Source organism: Drosophila pseudoobscura, chromosome 4 (genome assembly GCF_009870125.1).
Source record: "Drosophila pseudoobscura strain MV-25-SWS-2005 chromosome 4, UCI_Dpse_MV25, whole genome shotgun sequence".
Lineage (NCBI taxonomy): Eukaryota > Metazoa > Arthropoda > Insecta > Diptera > Drosophilidae > Drosophila > Drosophila pseudoobscura.
Window position 1 is genome coordinate 12,209,561 of NC_046681.1, and position 17,896 is coordinate 12,227,456.

Here is a 17,896-nt window from a genome sequence, read left to right on the forward strand (position 1 = left end):
ATGCGCTTATCGCTTTTTTCTCTCTCTTTTTTCTACCTGTCCTAAAAGCGTTTTTTATTGACGCCAGTTCCTTTGGTCCACCCACTTTGTTGTCAGATGTTTTTACGCTGTCGGCAGCAGACTATAAATATGCATTAAACTTAAAATGGAAAAATAAACTAAAAAGGGTTGGGGGGTAACATGAGAACAGATTTTCTCTGTTGGTTTTAAAGCGGAATCAGAGATTTAAACAGAAATCCTTGCAAGTCCTAAACGTTTATTTTAATGGTTTCTTTTTTTACGCTTTCTTGCAGCTTCCCGCCATATACGCCGCAAAGTGCCGTACGCTGGTCATTTGATGACGCCGCGCCGGCTCTGGCTGAATAAAATCCCAACACAATGTGACGTGGTCATTGAATTTCCCGAGGATGCCCCGGACGAGGCACTGCGATGGCTTCTGGCCCGCATACGCTCCCAACCGCCTGCGGGTCTGGGCCTCCTGGTACAGGTCAAGGCGCATGAGAGCACGCGACGGAATGCCTTCTATGTCAGTGCCCCCGTGAATGTGTAAGTGGCAGCAACACCACGCGGTGGCTAGATGTAAATTGAAAGCTTTCGGTTTTGCAGTTTATTCAACGTGCGAAATGCAAATTTCAATATTTATATTTTATGCATTTTTCATGTCGAGTTTTGTGTAGAATATTTAATAATCCTTTTTTTTTTTACAGTCTTTTTAAAGCCGCCGAAGAGGCCCGCCTGCCCAAGCGTCTGCGTCCGGATCTGGGCGGTGCCTTGAGGGAGTTTACTACCCGCGAGAGCCATTGCTTCCAGCAGTTGAGGGGTGATGTGGCCAGCACCGCGCTGTTCACCTCCCAGGAGCGTCAGTGGCTGGTGTTGCAGGTGCTGCAGGGCCTGCGTGCCGGCTGCAGTGACATCGATGCACTGCACGGACGGGCAGCCGTGGCCGAGGGCCAGAGCATTGTGGCCGCCTGGCAGGAGTCGGGTCTAATTACACAGGTCTTTCCGCTGCACGAACCACGTTCCTTGACACAGCTTCAGACCCACTGGGTCAAGCAGATATTTGCACCGCAACCTTTGGGTGAGTCCTATTGTTGATTCTCCTGTAATAAATCAAAATAAAATCTTATTCTTCTTCTAGATGACATTGCTGCTTATTTTGGGGTGAAGGTTGCCCTGTACTTTGCCTGGTTGGGTCATTACACCTGCGCCTTGGGTGTACCGGCTGTTTTTGGCACAATTCTTTACTGCATTCTCTGGGGCAAAGGTCAGACCGCCCAGGACATGGGTCACGTGCTCTTCTCTCTGTTCAATGTGGCCTGGGCCTCACTGTATCTGGAGGCCTGGAAGAGGTACTCTGTGGAGTTGGCCTTTCGCTGGGGCACTCTGTCAACTCCCCCCGAGTTACTCGAGCCACCTAGGCCTCTCTATAAGGTGCGTTTACCTAGACTAATAGTATACTAAACTATTTACTAAATAATTACTAATTTTATTATCATTTTGTAGGGCCCCTTGGAGGAGAACAATGTCACAGGTCGCCTAGAGCCCAAAGAGGCGCCCGCCTGGCAACGTCGCGCCTTTCGCTATCTGGTTAGCTTCCCCATCATAGGATGCTGTCTCTGTATGGTCTTTGCTGTGATGTTTCTCATGTTGCGCTTTCAGGTGAGATGGGAATTCTTAGTTTTACGAAAGTTTTAATTCCATGTGTGCTGTGTGTGTGCGTGTAAAATAGTCTCTTAAATACCCTTGCAAAGGTTTTACAAGGTTTCTTTGTGTTTTGTACGCTTTTGAAAGATATAGAATAATTTGAAAATAATTGGTGCTTCTGTGAAGAAAGCCACAGTTAGAGTTTTCTGTCTTCTGAATTCATTAAATCCGTTTAAATATCTTAATAATTTGTGTATAAATTTGAAAACCCCATCAAACACATATGCCACAATATCATTCTTATATTTATATCATATTCTTTGCATTTTACACAGAATTGTTTCGGTAGTTAAACTCTAAAAATATTTAAATTTTCATTATGTCATACCAAAAGTCATTCTGGTCCAACCTTTGCTCTTTTTTGATTGGAATTACCATTTCTCACTTCAACAAAATCGGTTTTACAACCAAAATTCAAACAAACCATATCGAATTGCACCAAAATTCAACGCCCCACTGCTTAAAGTCCTTCAAAAATGAAGTAGAATATCATTATTATGTAATCATATTTTTATGGGCTATGGAAATCCATTTACAGTGCTTCACGAACCCATAAAGCTTTATTTGCAAGGGTATTTCGAAGCACGTTTCGATCACGCACGCACGCCCGCCCTCAATCGCCCTTGCGCTCGGCTGTGCTGGGGCCCAATTTGCACGAGTGTTGCACAGTGCGTATAATTAATATTGTTTTCACGTTAGGGGCGCCTCAAATTTGTGCGAGTGTGTGCTCAAGTGTGTTTGTGTTCTTGTGCGTGTACGAGTATCGCCTGTTTATCAATTTGCGTTAACATTTTGGTTAGTCGCTTGCCTGTTGTTGTAGTAGCGCTTGTTCCTCACGCCTTTACGAGCACTTACACAGACACGACACACAACAACAACAACAAAAGGCACACACACAGATACCTTAAGTTTCACACACACACACATACACTCTCACATTTTGGTGGCTTCCGCTTCCGCTGTTGGATGTTGCTGCTTCTGTTATTGCATTGACATTTTATGCGCGCACACTTTTATTTTCTTGTTGTTTTCTGTTTTTCTTTATTTTTCTTTCTGTTTCGTTCTCTTCTTTTTAGTACGTCTTTCTTTGCAACGAATACGGCTAAAGAAGCAGTGAAATAAATACGTTTATCACTCATCACGCCTCATTGAATTGTTTTTACATACGAGTATCTGTATATTTTCCTTTGGACTTTTCCGTTTCGGTTTCTTTCTTTACTTCACAGGATTGGCTGGATCACCATAAAATACCCGATAAAGGAGTTGCTCAATGCATGTATAATTTGCACAAGGTTCTTATTCATTTCTAACTTGCAATCTACTTATAATTAATCAATGTCTGTAAGCTGTCTATGTTTTCGTCGTAGTTAGTTGTCATTGTCATTGTTGCATTAGCATAATGGAAGGCTTGAGGGAAAAAGTCCAGCTACGACCATATTTTATATTCGTTTTGGGTCTATTTTTTTTGGCTAGGGATATCATAACACGAGTTTATTTATTGATATTTTTTAGGAGACACAAATATATACTATAAATACTGAAAGTTTGACCCACTTTATCATCCCATTCCCAAGCCACTGTTCGATATAAACGATGATAACCAATCAACCTACCATTCGGTAGGCTTCCATTGTAAACTGTAGTTTCCCATCGGCATCTGTTATTTTAGTGGTTCACCGCTAGATAAATGTTTTCTTATTTCTACCATCCATCAAAACAGTTTCCCCATCCACACTTTTGGTTCCCCCAACCGCCCAACGCCCCATTCCTGGCAAACCGTTTACCAAGCATTTTTTCGTTTCAATTAAAACTTTAACCACACATATGTACGGGTATGCACACACCATGGTCGGTGGCTGTGGGGGCCATTATTTTCCATACGCATTTTCTTTTCTTTTTTTCCCCCATCAGCAAGGAATGACGTTAATTAAAATTCCCAGCTGGCGAAAAAGAAAACCGCCTTCGGGCAGCCACAGAAAGATATAGAATGAGATACAGTTGGGACAGAGAGAGAGAGAGAGAGAGAGAGCATGATAGAAAAAACTTTGGTTGACATTAAACAATCCAACGCATAATTGAATGTCCAGAACCCAGTCCAGTACATGTCCAGCTTTTCTTGTGGGCGGAAATATAATAGCAGACACAATGATGTGAAGAAAGGAGGGGTCTCCGGTTTCCCATTGCCAGGACGCACAATTGTGGCTCCCATCTCCTGATGCCGTCAGCTGTCTGTGACCTTCATGTGTTAATTGTCGGGCAACATTGAATCTACTGGGAATTGAACTTTAATTTGTCAACTTTGCTTGGCTCTGCAGAGGGACATGTCATGTTATGATAAGATTAAGGGGACAGGCCATTATACACCGGAACTTTTTGTGCTCTGACCGGCAGTCACAAACTATGACCTTCAAGTGTTAACTGGGACCAGACTTTTGGGGGATATCAGGATAGATGAATTTTGATAGGTGCTAGGGGAAATTAACTAAGAAATATCCAGGGATTCATTAAACTCTATGAATATTGACTCTTTGAAGCCATAACTTTTCTTTAAGCAGAACAAAAACTATTACTTTTGATGTATGCAAATATGCTATAGAAAACTTCACTTTATGATGCTTTAAATTTTCATTGAGTTCTTCCGATTCAGATAATATACTCTCATAAGATCAATAAAGTTTATGGATACTACAAACTTGCTCAACAAGCCACTTTAACGAATACTTCTTTATTTTAAAACACTTAAATAAAATTGTTATACTCAAGCTAGAAAGAATAGTATCATTTTAGCATCAATTATCTTTTCAATAAAAACTGTCTATACAAAATAGATACAATTGTGAAAAAATCTATTTAGTGGCAGTTTTTGTTTGAGTCGCTAGCAAGTCTTTCTTCTTTTAGTCTAGTATAAATGTAGCACTCATTGGATCACCACGTACATCAACTCTAGTGCAAAATACACTTTTCCAATAAGATGGCGACAAAGAGAACTCAATTTTATAAACTATCACCTCTTCCACTCATCAGGAGTGTTAAAGAGCCTGTCCACCTCTGCTCCACTCCGCCAGCTGGACAGTTGACATTGTTGTTTGGCTGCTGTCGGTTGTTTGGTGGAAGTTCATGTGGATTAATGCGTACCTGGAACCACGGGGACAATGGCTTTTTGGGTTCTACTCTCATTTCTCTTTTTTACTGCTCAGCCGAGCACTAAAGTGTGGCCGTAATGAAGCATGGCGAAGGCGAGGTTCCTGTGTGTGTGTGGCGCCTGTCAAGAGCAGGTCAGTGGGGGAAACTAGGTGCTGGTTGAAGTTTTGGTTAACGTTGGGCGGAATTTCCACCAGGTTTAGTGGTTTAGCTGCAGGATGTGTAAGGCATAAAAGGACCACAATGTGTGTGTGTCGCATGGGCTATGAGAGATTGGTGCAGTTTAATGGTGGCTACTTTATAGCACACTCTCATCGGGTACCTAATTAAAATCCATTGAAGCATATTGCACTCATCTGACAAATTATGAATTTAGAAAACTACCAAAGGAAGGAAATAAATTACCTTGGCGAACGCGAAGCTTATTAAGAGGAAATGTATGCATTGCAACAAAAGGAATACTTACACAGAAGCATTCAGTGAAAATATACTACTAATATACATAATTTATAAGAGTATATATGTAGTTACATAACGAAAAGAGCCTGGTCCTATGTTTTATGCACCAGCAATGGCTACAATACGGATTATTACTGTCTTTTAACGCCACCAAAGTGTAATTTTGAGTGGTTTTCAGCAGACACTTGAGAGTTTCAGGGGGCAACTTTGTAGGTAGTACAGAAGGAAACCACAAAATAATCGGAAAGCCGCCTGGTGAATACACGGAAGTAGCTTGTAATGTAATTAAATTAGCTGCGTAAACATTCAATATGCTATTCCACTAACAGTAGAAAGGGAAGTGTGGGAATGAATAATAATTGCAGGTTAATTAAGATAAAAGTATACTTGGAAAAACGGAAATTGTTGGGGGAAAGTAGGTGGCAAGTGAGAGAGAGAGAGAGAAAGGCGTGGGCTTCAACTTATGATGATTGATATTGATGTTTGCCCTATTTGTGTGCCAGTTAATCTTATTTGTAGGAAATATATTAATTTTCTGTATTACTACATTTCTCCATCGCAGGACTGGTGGGACTCCAAGCTGCCGGAGGATAGTGTCCTGTGCTGTCTCAGTGTCATACCCAAGGTTCTTTTGGCAGGAGCCATTACCCTCATGGATGAGGCTTACTTTAAGCTGGCTGTGTGGCTGAATGATAAGGGTACACTATATATTTTATTGATGCTTCTTAAACCTTTTATAATGTATCTATTTTGTACACAGAAAACTATCGCCTACAATCGAAATATGAGAATCATTTGATAGCCAAAGTGGCGCTCTTCCAGTTTGTCAACTCCTTTCTATCGCTCTTCTATATAGCCTTCTATTTGCGAGATGAAGAGAAGCTCAAAGAGGTAAGAAATATTCAATAGTTTTTGCGGAACTCTTCTAACATTCTTTATATTTTCCTTTAGCAACTGGCTGGTCTACTCATCTCGCGACAAATCATTGGAAATCTACGGGAATCGGCCATTCCCTATTTCGTGGAGCAATGGAAATTGGCCAAATTGAGCTTCAACATGTGGGGTGCGTTGAGTCCCACGCAGAATGTGACACGGAGTCTGGCCGAGGAATTGGCCACAGCCGAGGCCGAGCTTAAGGCCGAGGCAGCTGGCACGCCCACAAAAAGCCATCAGCAAAGCCAAGAAGCAAGTAAAAGGAATATTGGTCAGGCCGAAATTGAGAGTTCGTTGTACAAAGTAAGTCGTTAGTGTTCGGTTGCTTCAGCTTACTGAAATCTACTGATTTCTCTATCCTTCTTTTTAGTACGATGGCACCTTTTCCGATCATCTCGAGATGCTGGTGCAGATGGGTTATGTGGTGCTCTTTTCGGCTGCTTTTCCCTTGGCCGGCATCTGTGCTCTGATTAACAACCTCATGGAGATACGGTCAGATGCGTTTAAGCTTGCACATGTGCATCAGCGTCCGTTTGGACAGCGTGTGGCAAATATTGGCACCTGGCAGAATGCTTTGAGTATTCTCTCCCTGGCAGCGGTCATTGTGAATTGTGCTCTGATTGGGCTCTCTGGTCAGGTGTCGAGGCTATGGCCAGGATTAACCACAGCTCAGACAATTATACTGATTGTTACCCTCGAAGTGAGTAATATTAATGGAGTACGCCTATGCATTTCAGATGCTTTCACATTCTACATATTCCATAGCACATCATGTTGGGTCTGCGGCAGGCACTCACCTGGTTGTTGCCCGAGTTGCCTTCCTGGCTGGCAGCGGAAATAGCCCGAGCCGAGCATTGCCGACGGGAAATGCAATGCAAGGGCACCTCACCACGTCCCACCCCGCCGACACCGCAATCAACCACCTCTACGCAGCCGGAACATGACGGCTCCGGCGGGATGTTGCAAATGGAGAGCGGCGCCAACACCACACACGATCAGTCCATGGAGAGTCAGGTGGCCGAGGATTTGCTGCTCTATGGCCACGAGTTCTCTGCCTCCGGTTATGGGCGCAACATCGAGGCGGATGTCAATATTTATGAGAACCGTGATTCATCGCCCGATTCCCCACCCTCCCAGGTTCGTGACAGAATAAAATTTCACTCTTTCACATGTAACTTTATAAATATATGTTTGGTTTACCATTTTATAGACCAGCACCATACTCATTAGACCGCTGCACGAGTCGACACCACCGCATGGAGGCGCCTCCTTATCCAGTCTGCATCATGATGGCAATGGAGGGTAAGTGCCTCATCATTATAATATTAATAATAATAAAAATGGCTTGTGGGTCTTAAAATCGTAAGTATTCTGCACACGCTACGGCGCTGGGGCAACCTCTAATGGCCACCAATTGACCTTTCAGCTCGAAAAACATGCACAAAAATGTTCTCAAGAACTACTTTAAAAGTTTCCTAAAATCTTTACTATAAATTTATTTTCTTTATATTTTTTACTCACTAATTCTGCATTATTTCTGATAAAATAATTCCTTAGAGCTTGTAAAAGTTGTGTTAGAAAATCTCAGCACTTTATACCGGAAATACCACCATTTCTTGGATATTCTGTTCGAAATCTAAGCGTATTGACCAAACAACAGCAACAAATCGGGTAAATTTTGGATGGCTGGCTAGAAAAATAGTTGTGTGTTAAAAAAAAAAATTACATAAGGAAATCGTGATTAATGCTGTAATTTCATGGATCTGTTAAAGGTTTTAGTTTGATCAATGGAACACATTCTCAGATATAATATTAATAAAAATAAACTGTAAAATCAAACTAAAATCTGTAACAGATGTGCTTCCTTTTCTCTGTGTGTGTTTAGCTGTGTTAAATGCCTTTCCCAAGCCCTCAAAATTTATTGTGATGCAAAACTCTCGAAATTGGCAAAGCTGCTTTTACCCCATATAAATGTTGGTTATAGAGAATTTAAATATTCTTTACTAATATCAAGCTTATAATTATTTTCCCTCTCTTTGTACTCTTTTTCTTACACATTTTATATCTTCGCTTTTTTCATGGCACACAGAGCTTCCGCCAGCACGCTAGCCCTGAACTCCGCCGCGTATGCAGCCCGGATGCAACCAATGCATTTGCCAGAAATACCGCCGTTCCGTAAGAAATCTAGCGACTCTGCCGATCATACTGGCAGCAGCAACAGCAGCAGTCCGCAGCGTGCCACAATGCGGCAACTATCAGCGCAATATCAACCACAACAACAACTGCAGCAGCAACATCAACAGAGGATCTCGGAGATACCACCGTTCAAGACGCGCAAAATATCTGCGGAGAGTGCCACGCATTTGAACATGAGTGTAAGATCTTGAGGAAGACTCTATAGACTCTCCTTCTACTACCCATTCACATGAGTATCCTTAGACAGCCGTCGACTGTGTCGGTCTGTAGCTGCTCAATGTACTATCTGTGTTTGTAGACTGTTGCATTTACTGAAAAAAACCTCGATACCTGTGATCACTTTAATAATCCAACAACTATTAACCAACCTGTGATTAATATAACAACATTAAGTCTGCTAAACCAACAATTTAGTTACTATTTTCGGGTCATAGAATTTCTTAATCATCTTATCAGCATTGAAAACATAGAGATATTAAAAAAGTTTTAGATCTTTAATGGAATCATATTTGAATATAAAAGAAATCTATAATTTTGGTGGAGATAAATTATAATAGAATTAGATGGTTATCTCCAATTCCCAGTTATCTGGAAAAAAGTCAAAGATTAGTGCTCGAAATTATCAAAACTACTACGTTTAAACTGAATAGAATTGCTTTCAGTTCCAAAAAGGATAATGGATATTCAGGATGATAGATATAGATAGTACCACAGCTTCAATAATGCTCAATAAGCCATAGAAAACCCTTAATAATGTGATAGCACACCCTTGATCTAGTGTAACTGAGCCCCTCCCGAAGTTGTATTCACAAAACCCAGCAAGTACACCCCCACTACTAACCCAAAAACGTACTCACTCTAACTTAACCCTTACCCCGCTCGACTTTTGCCGTTTAAAGGACAAGCTACACATAAAACTCCATGCACCCGAATGGATGTCACGCTTAAAAGTCAACGACAATCCGAATCTGCATAGAAGCATAGATTGTATTGCCAAGGTAGTGCAGAGATACAAATACAAATACGTATAATATATAATAATATTATAACCAAAATCAGATAAATTTACTTTATAAGCAGAATGTGTTTGTTATTCGATGTTTAACTGTGTGTGTTTTTGATGTTGTTTTCTTGAAAATTGCAGGATATTTGCAGTAGATACATACATATGTAATACATACATATAACGTTGTACCCGTGTTTGATATCGTTTTGGGAAGCAGAAAATATGTTTAACCAAATTTAATTGGGCATGAATGAAGCTTTCTTACACTGAAACACCAATGCTGGCCTCTCATCCATTCACCCACCCCACTAACAAATGGCATGGACTTCTTACACCATACAACCAATCCTCTCATAGCCTATTAATTTCAAACGCTTTCAATGTGTGTAGTTTTAGAGCCAAATATAATATATCCTTTGAAATCCCAAGTAAAATAATAACAAGCACCATCTGTCATCCTTCACCTAAAGGAACTAGGAAACAATGCCGAAACCTCGGATGTTTTAAAGCCCGCCCCATCCTGGAGCAATGTGGCCCTGAAGACGGGAGCTCCTGGCAGCATGTTGGCCACCCCACCAGCCTCGCAGCAACAACAGCATATAGTGGCATCATCCTCCTCATCGTCGGGCGGCGGTGGCAGCGTTTTCAGTCCCAGTGGGCCCGGACCTGGTGGAGCCGCGGGCAGCATCAGCAATTCCCAGTCAAGGCCCAGTGTGGGTGCCCTATCAAATTCCTCATCCAGCTCATCCCATAAGCAGCAGAAGAAACTGGAAAAGGAGGAGAAGGAGAGAGAAAAGAAGGAGGAGAAAGAGCGGGAAAAGGAGAGGAAAGAGGAGAAAGAAAAGGAGAGAAAAGAGGAGAAAGAAAAGGAGAAGCAAAAGGAGAAGGAAAGAGAAAAGGAGAAGGAAAGAGAGAAGGAAAAAGAAGAGGCAGCCGCAGCCTCCACATCAGCGGGCCCTGTAGATGACGAAGCCAAGGGTATGTTCAATGAAGATAAATTGAAATGGATCTTAAATTTATAATATTTTGATTTTTGTTGCTTTCTAGCCGCTGAATTGGCGGCCAAGAAATCGCGCCTCAAGCAAAAGCTGGTGAAAAGTGCGAGATCTGTGGCTATATTCTCGCTAAAACTGAAGGAACGAAGACAAAGGGAGGCTGAAAAGGCAGCTACCATAGCCGTAGAGCATGCCAAGGTAGGAAAACTAAGCTAACGCAACTACACTGAAACTAATCACTAACTAACTAACCGACTAACCAACTAACTGTAGGCTCTGGCTAAGCTGCCGATTCCCCAGGCAGTGGGAGGTGAACTCTCTCTTATACCCATCGAACAATTGATTCAAATTGAGGATCTCCAACCTGCGATCAAGCCTGCAACAGCAAACGTATCTACAACGACAGCACCCACATCGACATCGAGCCAGGCAGGCACATCGATGCAGCATCACTATCAATATCAACAGCAGCAGTATCATCATCCACATCCGCACACAGATGACTAGGCTTGTCAAAAGTAGAGATTGATTAGCAGCCACACACAAACACACACGCACTTTGTAAATAGTTTTCTATGCACCCACTCTCTCCATCTACTTAGCTGAGTTTTAGTCAAAGTTACCGATGATACTCGTATGTGAGCAAATTTGCTGAATGTGTGTCTTGTCCAGAGTTGGAAGCAACTAATTAACTAAACCTAGTAGTAGAAAGCAAAAGAAACCTATCTAAAGCTATCAACAGAAAGCGAAGATGTTGAAGGAAATCCATTTCTATATCAATTTTGTGTGGAATTGCTAACTGAATGGAGATCTAAACACAATGCCATAGTATTTTGCACCCACTGTAATCGAAATCGCAGAAATCTTAGCCAAAAAAAAAAAAAAACAAATACCAAACATATTTGAAGAAGAATAATTGTGAAACGAATTTTTGTTTAGCGTTTTAGCAGTTGATGTGTTTTTTGGTAGTTAATGTTGTTTAGCATTTAGCCGTAAAGGGAAATTTGTTACAGCACGAAAAGTGTTGAAAGTGTTACGTTTTGCATTTATGTTGCCACTGAAAGAATAATGATATACATACATATACAAACTAAAGCAATCAAACAGACACACAGACACTCGAACACAACATGAGCACACACACAACACGCATAACTGTGAGATAATGTCGTCCATTGTTCCTTCCATATATATGTACAAGGATAAAGCCTTCGCACTCGCTTTTAGCCCATGGTATAAGAAATCGATCAGATCGAAAACGATCCAACGAAACAAATTATTCATCAAATGCTGCAAAAATATTTTTCATCATTTTACTAAATGTTTGGCTTGAGAAACTTACGAAACTCACAATTAATCTAGTACTTAGACGGATCAACACTCAAACAAACACACTGATAAACACAAACCCACTTACACACGAATGATATTTGTAAATATTTTGTAGAATTTAAGCGTAAATTAAATGAAGTTTATAAATAACATTACAGTAATACCCGTAACTGTACGTGCTCTTGTGTTAAACAAAAAAAAAAAGCAACAAGTTAAAGTAAAGCAATTCATTTGAAAAGAATTTAGATATCGTAGTATTCTTCCATTCGGGTGTTAGCTTGTCTAAATGGGTTTGCGTTTATTGGTGGCATAATTTTAGGAGTGGCTGTAATTTATAAAGAACTGGACTGGATTGGTGACATCGGAATGCCAGAACTGGAACAGAAAGAGTATTATTGAAATATATTCAGTACAATAATAGTTTAAATAATCTGTCTACTTATCTTTTCCAGAAATCTATGAGTATCCCACGGCTTATGGCATAGAAAACAAGAAATCACAACCCAGGCTATACGGTATGTTCTTCAAGCTAAATCACACTGACTCCTAAACATTCTTCCCGATCCCCTTTCTGTTTTGTGGTTGTTTCCCTGACCTCATAGCCCATAAAAATTCCTATGCTTCAACAATCTCCAGCATTGCTTTTAATTGGTACGCGTACTCGTAGCTAAAGAGAACTGTGAAATATGTAAATCCCGTACATGCCACGGACAGAACAGAACAATCGTGTAAATAAACGAAAGGTCAAGGATAATGGATTGCCTGGGGTCAGAGCTCTGGAACTTTTCCAGAATTGATTGCACTTGCACTGGAGTCTCTGTCTGACTGTGGTTTAATCATTACGTTTAAATCTAATAGAGCAGCTCCTTCGATGCCCTCCACTTAACCCCCATTCCTCCCCAGTACTTGATGGGATACAAGTGTTTCAGAGTCTGTGTTTTTTCTTTTTTTTTTCAGTTTGTTTTTTGTTTTGCAACAACATTTTTCATTTTGTTTTATAGCCAAGCTTAACGAATGGTGGACACGGGTCAAGTCAGACCTCCACACACACAGTTGGGTCTCTGTCTCGTCACTCCCCGTCCACGTCCACGTCCACGTACGGCGTACGATTATCTCGGACCCCATACCTCGTTCATCGTTCATCGTCATCAACACTTGTCATTGTTGCAGGTGAGCTTTTGCTGTAACTGATTTGAGTTTTTTGATAAAATTTCTGAACCGCGCAGAGCGGAGGGTAGCAGTCGTTGCCCATTTAACCGCTTGACAAACGCACTCCTCACGTACGGCTAATTAACGCGCGTTTTAAGGCCTCGCTCCCGTAATCCTCTGCTCCCAACCTGGCCCCCTCCATCCCTCCCTTCCCCTCCTCTGAGCGGGGGCACGAGTCGCATTACGAGTGCATTATGGCATGGGGCTTTGTGGTGCGGTTGGAACGGTTCTCTGACGGTTGTCGTCTTACTAAGTGGTAAATGTTTCATATGACAGATAACGTTGTTGTGGGATGATACATTTTCCAAATAATGTGCATGACTTTTGGGCGTTTATAATTTTTAGATATTGTAGGGATACTTCAAATTCTAATTATAAATATAGAGTATGGTATAACACGGATATAGTAGATCCTAGTGTCCTTTCGACAGCTTTAAGTTTTTAAAATGAATTTTAAATGTTAAATTTGTAGAGTTTTCTTAAAACAAAGTGCCTTATCCGTAAAAAATATCTATAAGTCAAACAAAAGATACTTCTTAAAAGCTTCCTACCTCTCATTCGGCAGCAAAATGGCCGATTGGAATGTGCTGCTTAACCGGGAATTGCAGCCGAAACCAAAGACAACGAGACACCAAAATAAATGTCTTGCAATAAACCTCAAAGAAATACATACACAAATACTTACCAATCAAAATGAACAACTCGAACATAAATCTGCGCAAGAGCCAAACGAAAAAGTAACACCAAAAGCACCAAAAAATAATGAAAAGAGGGAGATACTCGTACGTGTGTGTAGAGGAAACCATAACGAGCTTAAGTTGCTATATGTTGTACTTGTTCGCTAGAGATCGCGAAGGTTGACCGGCGGACGATGATCATGAATCATGGAGATGTTGATGTGTGATGGTGGCGCACCAGCAGCCGCAAACAGACAACGCTTTATGAGTGATATTACCGTAAGATAATGGACCCAACGAACAGAAACCAAAGCCAAAAAAAAAAACTTTTGGGGCGTTGTCTGGGACACAGGTTGGTGAAATCTCTGGGGAGTCTGGGACTTGTGCACCTGACCCGAAAATGTTTCACATTGCGCGAGTTACAGTTAAACGCCATTTTTTCCCTTGAATTTCGGCTCGGTTTCTTGTTGGAAGATCTCTTGTTACGAGCGAGAAAGCCAAGCCAACCTCAAAAAAGGGGAGAGACATGGGATCCCATGGCATCCGACAGTAGCCGACAATTTGTTTGTCTGAAATGGTTGGTCGGGCCATTAATATGTTGTTGGAGAGAGGAGGATGCCCTCGAAAATAAAATGAAACCACAGATAGTCGGCCACGCCTCGAGGGCGCAACGGTAAATGGCCCCAAGATGTTATTTTTTAGCCTGATCTTTTTCTCTGTAGTTTAGTTTTTTTTTTCTGACCCATGGTTTATTCACCTGTCGTCATAGCCAGCCAGCCACTGTGAGCTTAAATTAAAATTTAAATTGCTATAACACTTTGTGGTTGTTGCTGTTTATCTTAATGAAACTTTTTAAATCACTTTTAAGAGTCAGTCGTCGGGGGCTATTAAAGCATACGCTATAGTATACTCGTATATAAAGCTCGCACTCTCTCGGCTCTCTTTGATTTAAATGCATTTAATTTTGAGGCATGTGAAAATTAATTACATTTAATTAGCCATTCCCTACATTCATACGAGCGGAGCGCACTCGTACAAGTTGCCGTTGACGTTGACCGCCTTTAATTGTTTTATAATTTCAATTTTCGTTTATCCAATGCACACAAACCCCTACATTATTGTTGAGTACAAAGACCAGAAACGAATAAAACTGTTTATGCATGGCCCATCCAGTAGCTCTGACTTTATGGCCCCCTCCCAAAAAAAAAAGAGTTAGGAGAACGATCGTGAAGTTGCATATGGAAGGTCATACGACTGGATTCTTTAATTGAATTTCAAACGAAATGTACTTGGTGGGTTTCTGGGCTTAACAAAATTAAACGGAAGCCCCGCTCTACTTTGAATCCCCTCGTAGATCAATCTCTGTGTTGGACAGAAATCAATCTGCGAGTTGGAGTTTATTTGTGCGAGTATTCAACTCAATTAGGGTCAAACTTTAAGGTGCCTTCCCTTCTAAGTAATCAAGACCAAGGAAATCTGCTTTCAAAAGAATCTAAAACTAAACAGCCAAGAAATACAAATGGGTATTTAAGCAATTGGGAACAAGCCATTGCCATTATATTTGGTTGAGGCGCACAGCGTTCGAATGGGATCCCAAGAGTAGCACACCCAAACCCCTGGCTATTTTATATAACAGGAAAATATATGCCTGATTATACTAATACTTCATAATTTAGAACACAGATGTAGGCACCTTTCCTTACCCAAACTTCTTGGTGGAACTAATCGAAGTTTTTCTCATATGATTTGATTATTACTTCGCACCCGTTTTCGTTCTAGGTACCTCATATTCGTTTCGTTAGGTGCACATTTTTCTGTTTATTCCACCATAAACATATCTCACATTTGTCACTTGCCATTAAGAATATAATGGGGATTCTATTCTTTACGTAAATGTGCCCCATGTGACGCACACAGAGTTCTCGCCCCAGAGGTTAATGTCTATCATCTGGCTGGAAGCACTTCGACGTCTGTCAACCAGCAGAAACTACTTTTTGTGCTCGAACACACACAAAATGGAACTTGTTTGAATACGAAAAAAAAAGCACAAAGAATGCTTTTATCTGCAATTAAAGTAAATTTAATTAAACAGCAAAACTGAGAAAACGGCAAACGGTGAACAGTGGGCAGTACAGTGCAAGTCAAGACCTGCTGCCGCCCCATAGAATCCAGAGAGATCTCTCATCTAGTGACAATTTATGGCACAGTTTGGCATTCGTATAACCAAAACGTGGTACGAAGCGAAGGAGTTGGGGGCACGGGCACTGGGAGATCGCAAAGATCGCACAGATCTCTTCATTGTGGCACGTTGAAGACTGTCAACAATTTTGATGAAAATAATTGGCCCAGCAGCAGCAGCAGCAGCAGCGGCAGCAGCTGTGGGCGACGACGGCGCTCGTTCCCAATTACGGGACTGGGGGCGATAAAATGCGTACGTGTTCATAAATATTGTCAATTAGCGAAGGACCCAGCAGCCCAGCAGCTCAGCAGCTCAGCATCGATGAGCAAAAGAGCAGAACGAACCGATCGACCCAAGCAAAGCTGGGAGATTGAAAGCTAATTGCAACTGCAACTGCAGCATCGAGTGGAAACAAGTTACGCAACAATCATCAATGGGGATTGAGTTACATTTACGATCTGTCTGTCTGTCTGTCTGTGTGTCTGTCTGTCGGTAGCGTCTCCTCAATGCAATGCCATGCCTCCTCGCGGCGGCTGGTTTGATTGATCAAACGGTGACAATATGGCACTTACGGGTGCAATCAAAAGGAGGATGGATCGGTTCCCAAACTCCCTCTTTGACCGTACTCCGCCTACCCGCCTACTCGCCTACCCCAATCATTATTTTATAAAGCGTGCTGACTGCATAGCAAAGCGTTGCCATTGCCTGAATGCCGCTTGATTAGCTCCCAGCTTCCCAGCTACAGCTACAGCTTCAGCTTCAGTTCCATCTCTGACTTCACATTGGAGTTTTGCCGATGAGGAAGCTAGTAGTAGCTAGTACTAGTACTTATTGATGTGCGCCTCTGGTTCCAAGCAATTCACATTCCTCCCTCTGGGCATTTTCGATCTCAGCAGTTAATCCTTTAGTTAATTAAATTAATTAAATGTTCCAATTGCTGCTTGGGGGATTTGAGTGATGATGCATCAGTGAATTATTGACAGTTTTAGTGCATAAAATTGAATGGCATGCTTGTGAATGGCTGGTGGTAGTATCTTTCAAAGGATGGTTGCTGCTGGCTGCATGAAAGAGTGAAAGTTTAGTTAAGGTTCACGCCAAGGATAGAATAAAAAGGTGGTCAATGGTAGCTTTAAATGATGGTGGATTGTAAAAGACTATAGGTATGTCTAACCTCCGATAATAAAACCTGTACTGGATATTACGTTCTAAGCTCTTCTCTGTTGACAGAGGTTTTTTATGGAGGGTGCTGCAATAGCACTTTCGAAGCATTTTTGTCTTCACATAACTCCAAACGTCTTTGAAATATTCTTGGTATTCTGCACGTTTACCCATCTTCACCGCATCTCGAAAGCCATTATATTGACACAACCTCTTACGACCATGGCGTCATTCTCAAATACCCCTTTGCAAGAAGTGCCATCCATCAAAAGTTTCGCTTTTCGAAGCGAAGAAAGTGTTTGGCCATAAATGCACCTCACTTCATTTCACCCCACATTGATGGCACCTTTAGTTCCGGCTACTCAGGCGGCAAAAACGTATTAAATAACTAAGTCAAATAACAGAATCATAAACAGAAACCCCCGGAAAATAAAACTGGGTGTTAATCAATTATACGTCACTGGAAATTCGAGACCCGAGACTCGATAACAGGGCGCCCACAAAAGCCTCGATCGATGGACAATGGGACGGCTTTGTCCACAAACAGACCATGGATTTGTCTTGAGAAACGGTAGCTTCTCGATCAAATGAAATATTGCTACACAATATTCGAATATTCGTTGTGTCTCCAACATTTGTTTACCATTTTTACCATTTTTGTTTTAGTGTTTTTATGATGACGCTAATGAAAACGTCGATTGCATTGTTCGTTGAGGCTGTAAAACATGAATAAATAAATTTGAGACTCGTGACATTTGTAAAATGTTTTAGCGACTCAATAAACCCAATTTCACAGCCACTAGTGCCGAGTGCCAAACAGAGACCACCATCGTCACTATGCTCTGAACTGAACTGATCTGATCCATTTGTGTTCGAAATGATAATTGTCGGCTAATTGCGCCAAAGG

At 41.4% G+C, this 17,896-nt stretch overlaps 1 protein-coding gene across 6 annotated transcripts in view; it reads left to right on the top strand.

Annotated features, from left to right (window-relative positions):
* wwk (white walker) overlaps positions 1-12,007 on the top strand; it is a 36,522-nt gene extending 24,515 nt beyond the window's left edge. For 2 of the 6 annotated variants that reach the window (XM_015179927.2, XM_001357313.4), the window contains exons 4-19: positions 294-546; positions 708-1,078; positions 1,139-1,431; positions 1,504-1,659; positions 5,867-6,002; positions 6,065-6,195; positions 6,256-6,540; positions 6,608-6,937; positions 7,003-7,374; positions 7,448-7,539; positions 7,795-7,908; positions 8,327-8,612; positions 9,333-9,431; positions 9,910-10,417; positions 10,487-10,632; positions 10,708-12,007. In XM_015179927.2, coding sequence (XP_015035413.2) covers positions 294-546; positions 708-1,078; positions 1,139-1,431; positions 1,504-1,659; positions 5,867-6,002; positions 6,065-6,195; positions 6,256-6,540; positions 6,608-6,937; positions 7,003-7,374; positions 7,448-7,539; positions 7,795-7,908; positions 8,327-8,612; positions 9,333-9,431; positions 9,910-10,417; positions 10,487-10,632; positions 10,708-10,941 — 3,806 coding nt within the window. In that variant the 3' untranslated portion in view covers positions 10,942-12,007. Of the gene's footprint in view, positions 1-293; positions 547-707; positions 1,079-1,138; positions 1,432-1,503; positions 1,660-2,930; positions 2,997-5,866; positions 6,003-6,064; positions 6,196-6,255; positions 6,541-6,607; positions 6,938-7,002; positions 7,375-7,447; positions 7,540-7,794; positions 7,909-8,326; positions 8,613-9,332; positions 9,432-9,909; positions 10,418-10,486; positions 10,633-10,707 lie in introns of all 6 variants that reach the window. The other 4 variants (XM_033379937.1, XM_033379935.1, XM_033379936.1 and 1 more) reach the window with 4 other exon arrangements.
* Positions 12,008-17,896: the final 5,889 nt, after the last annotated feature.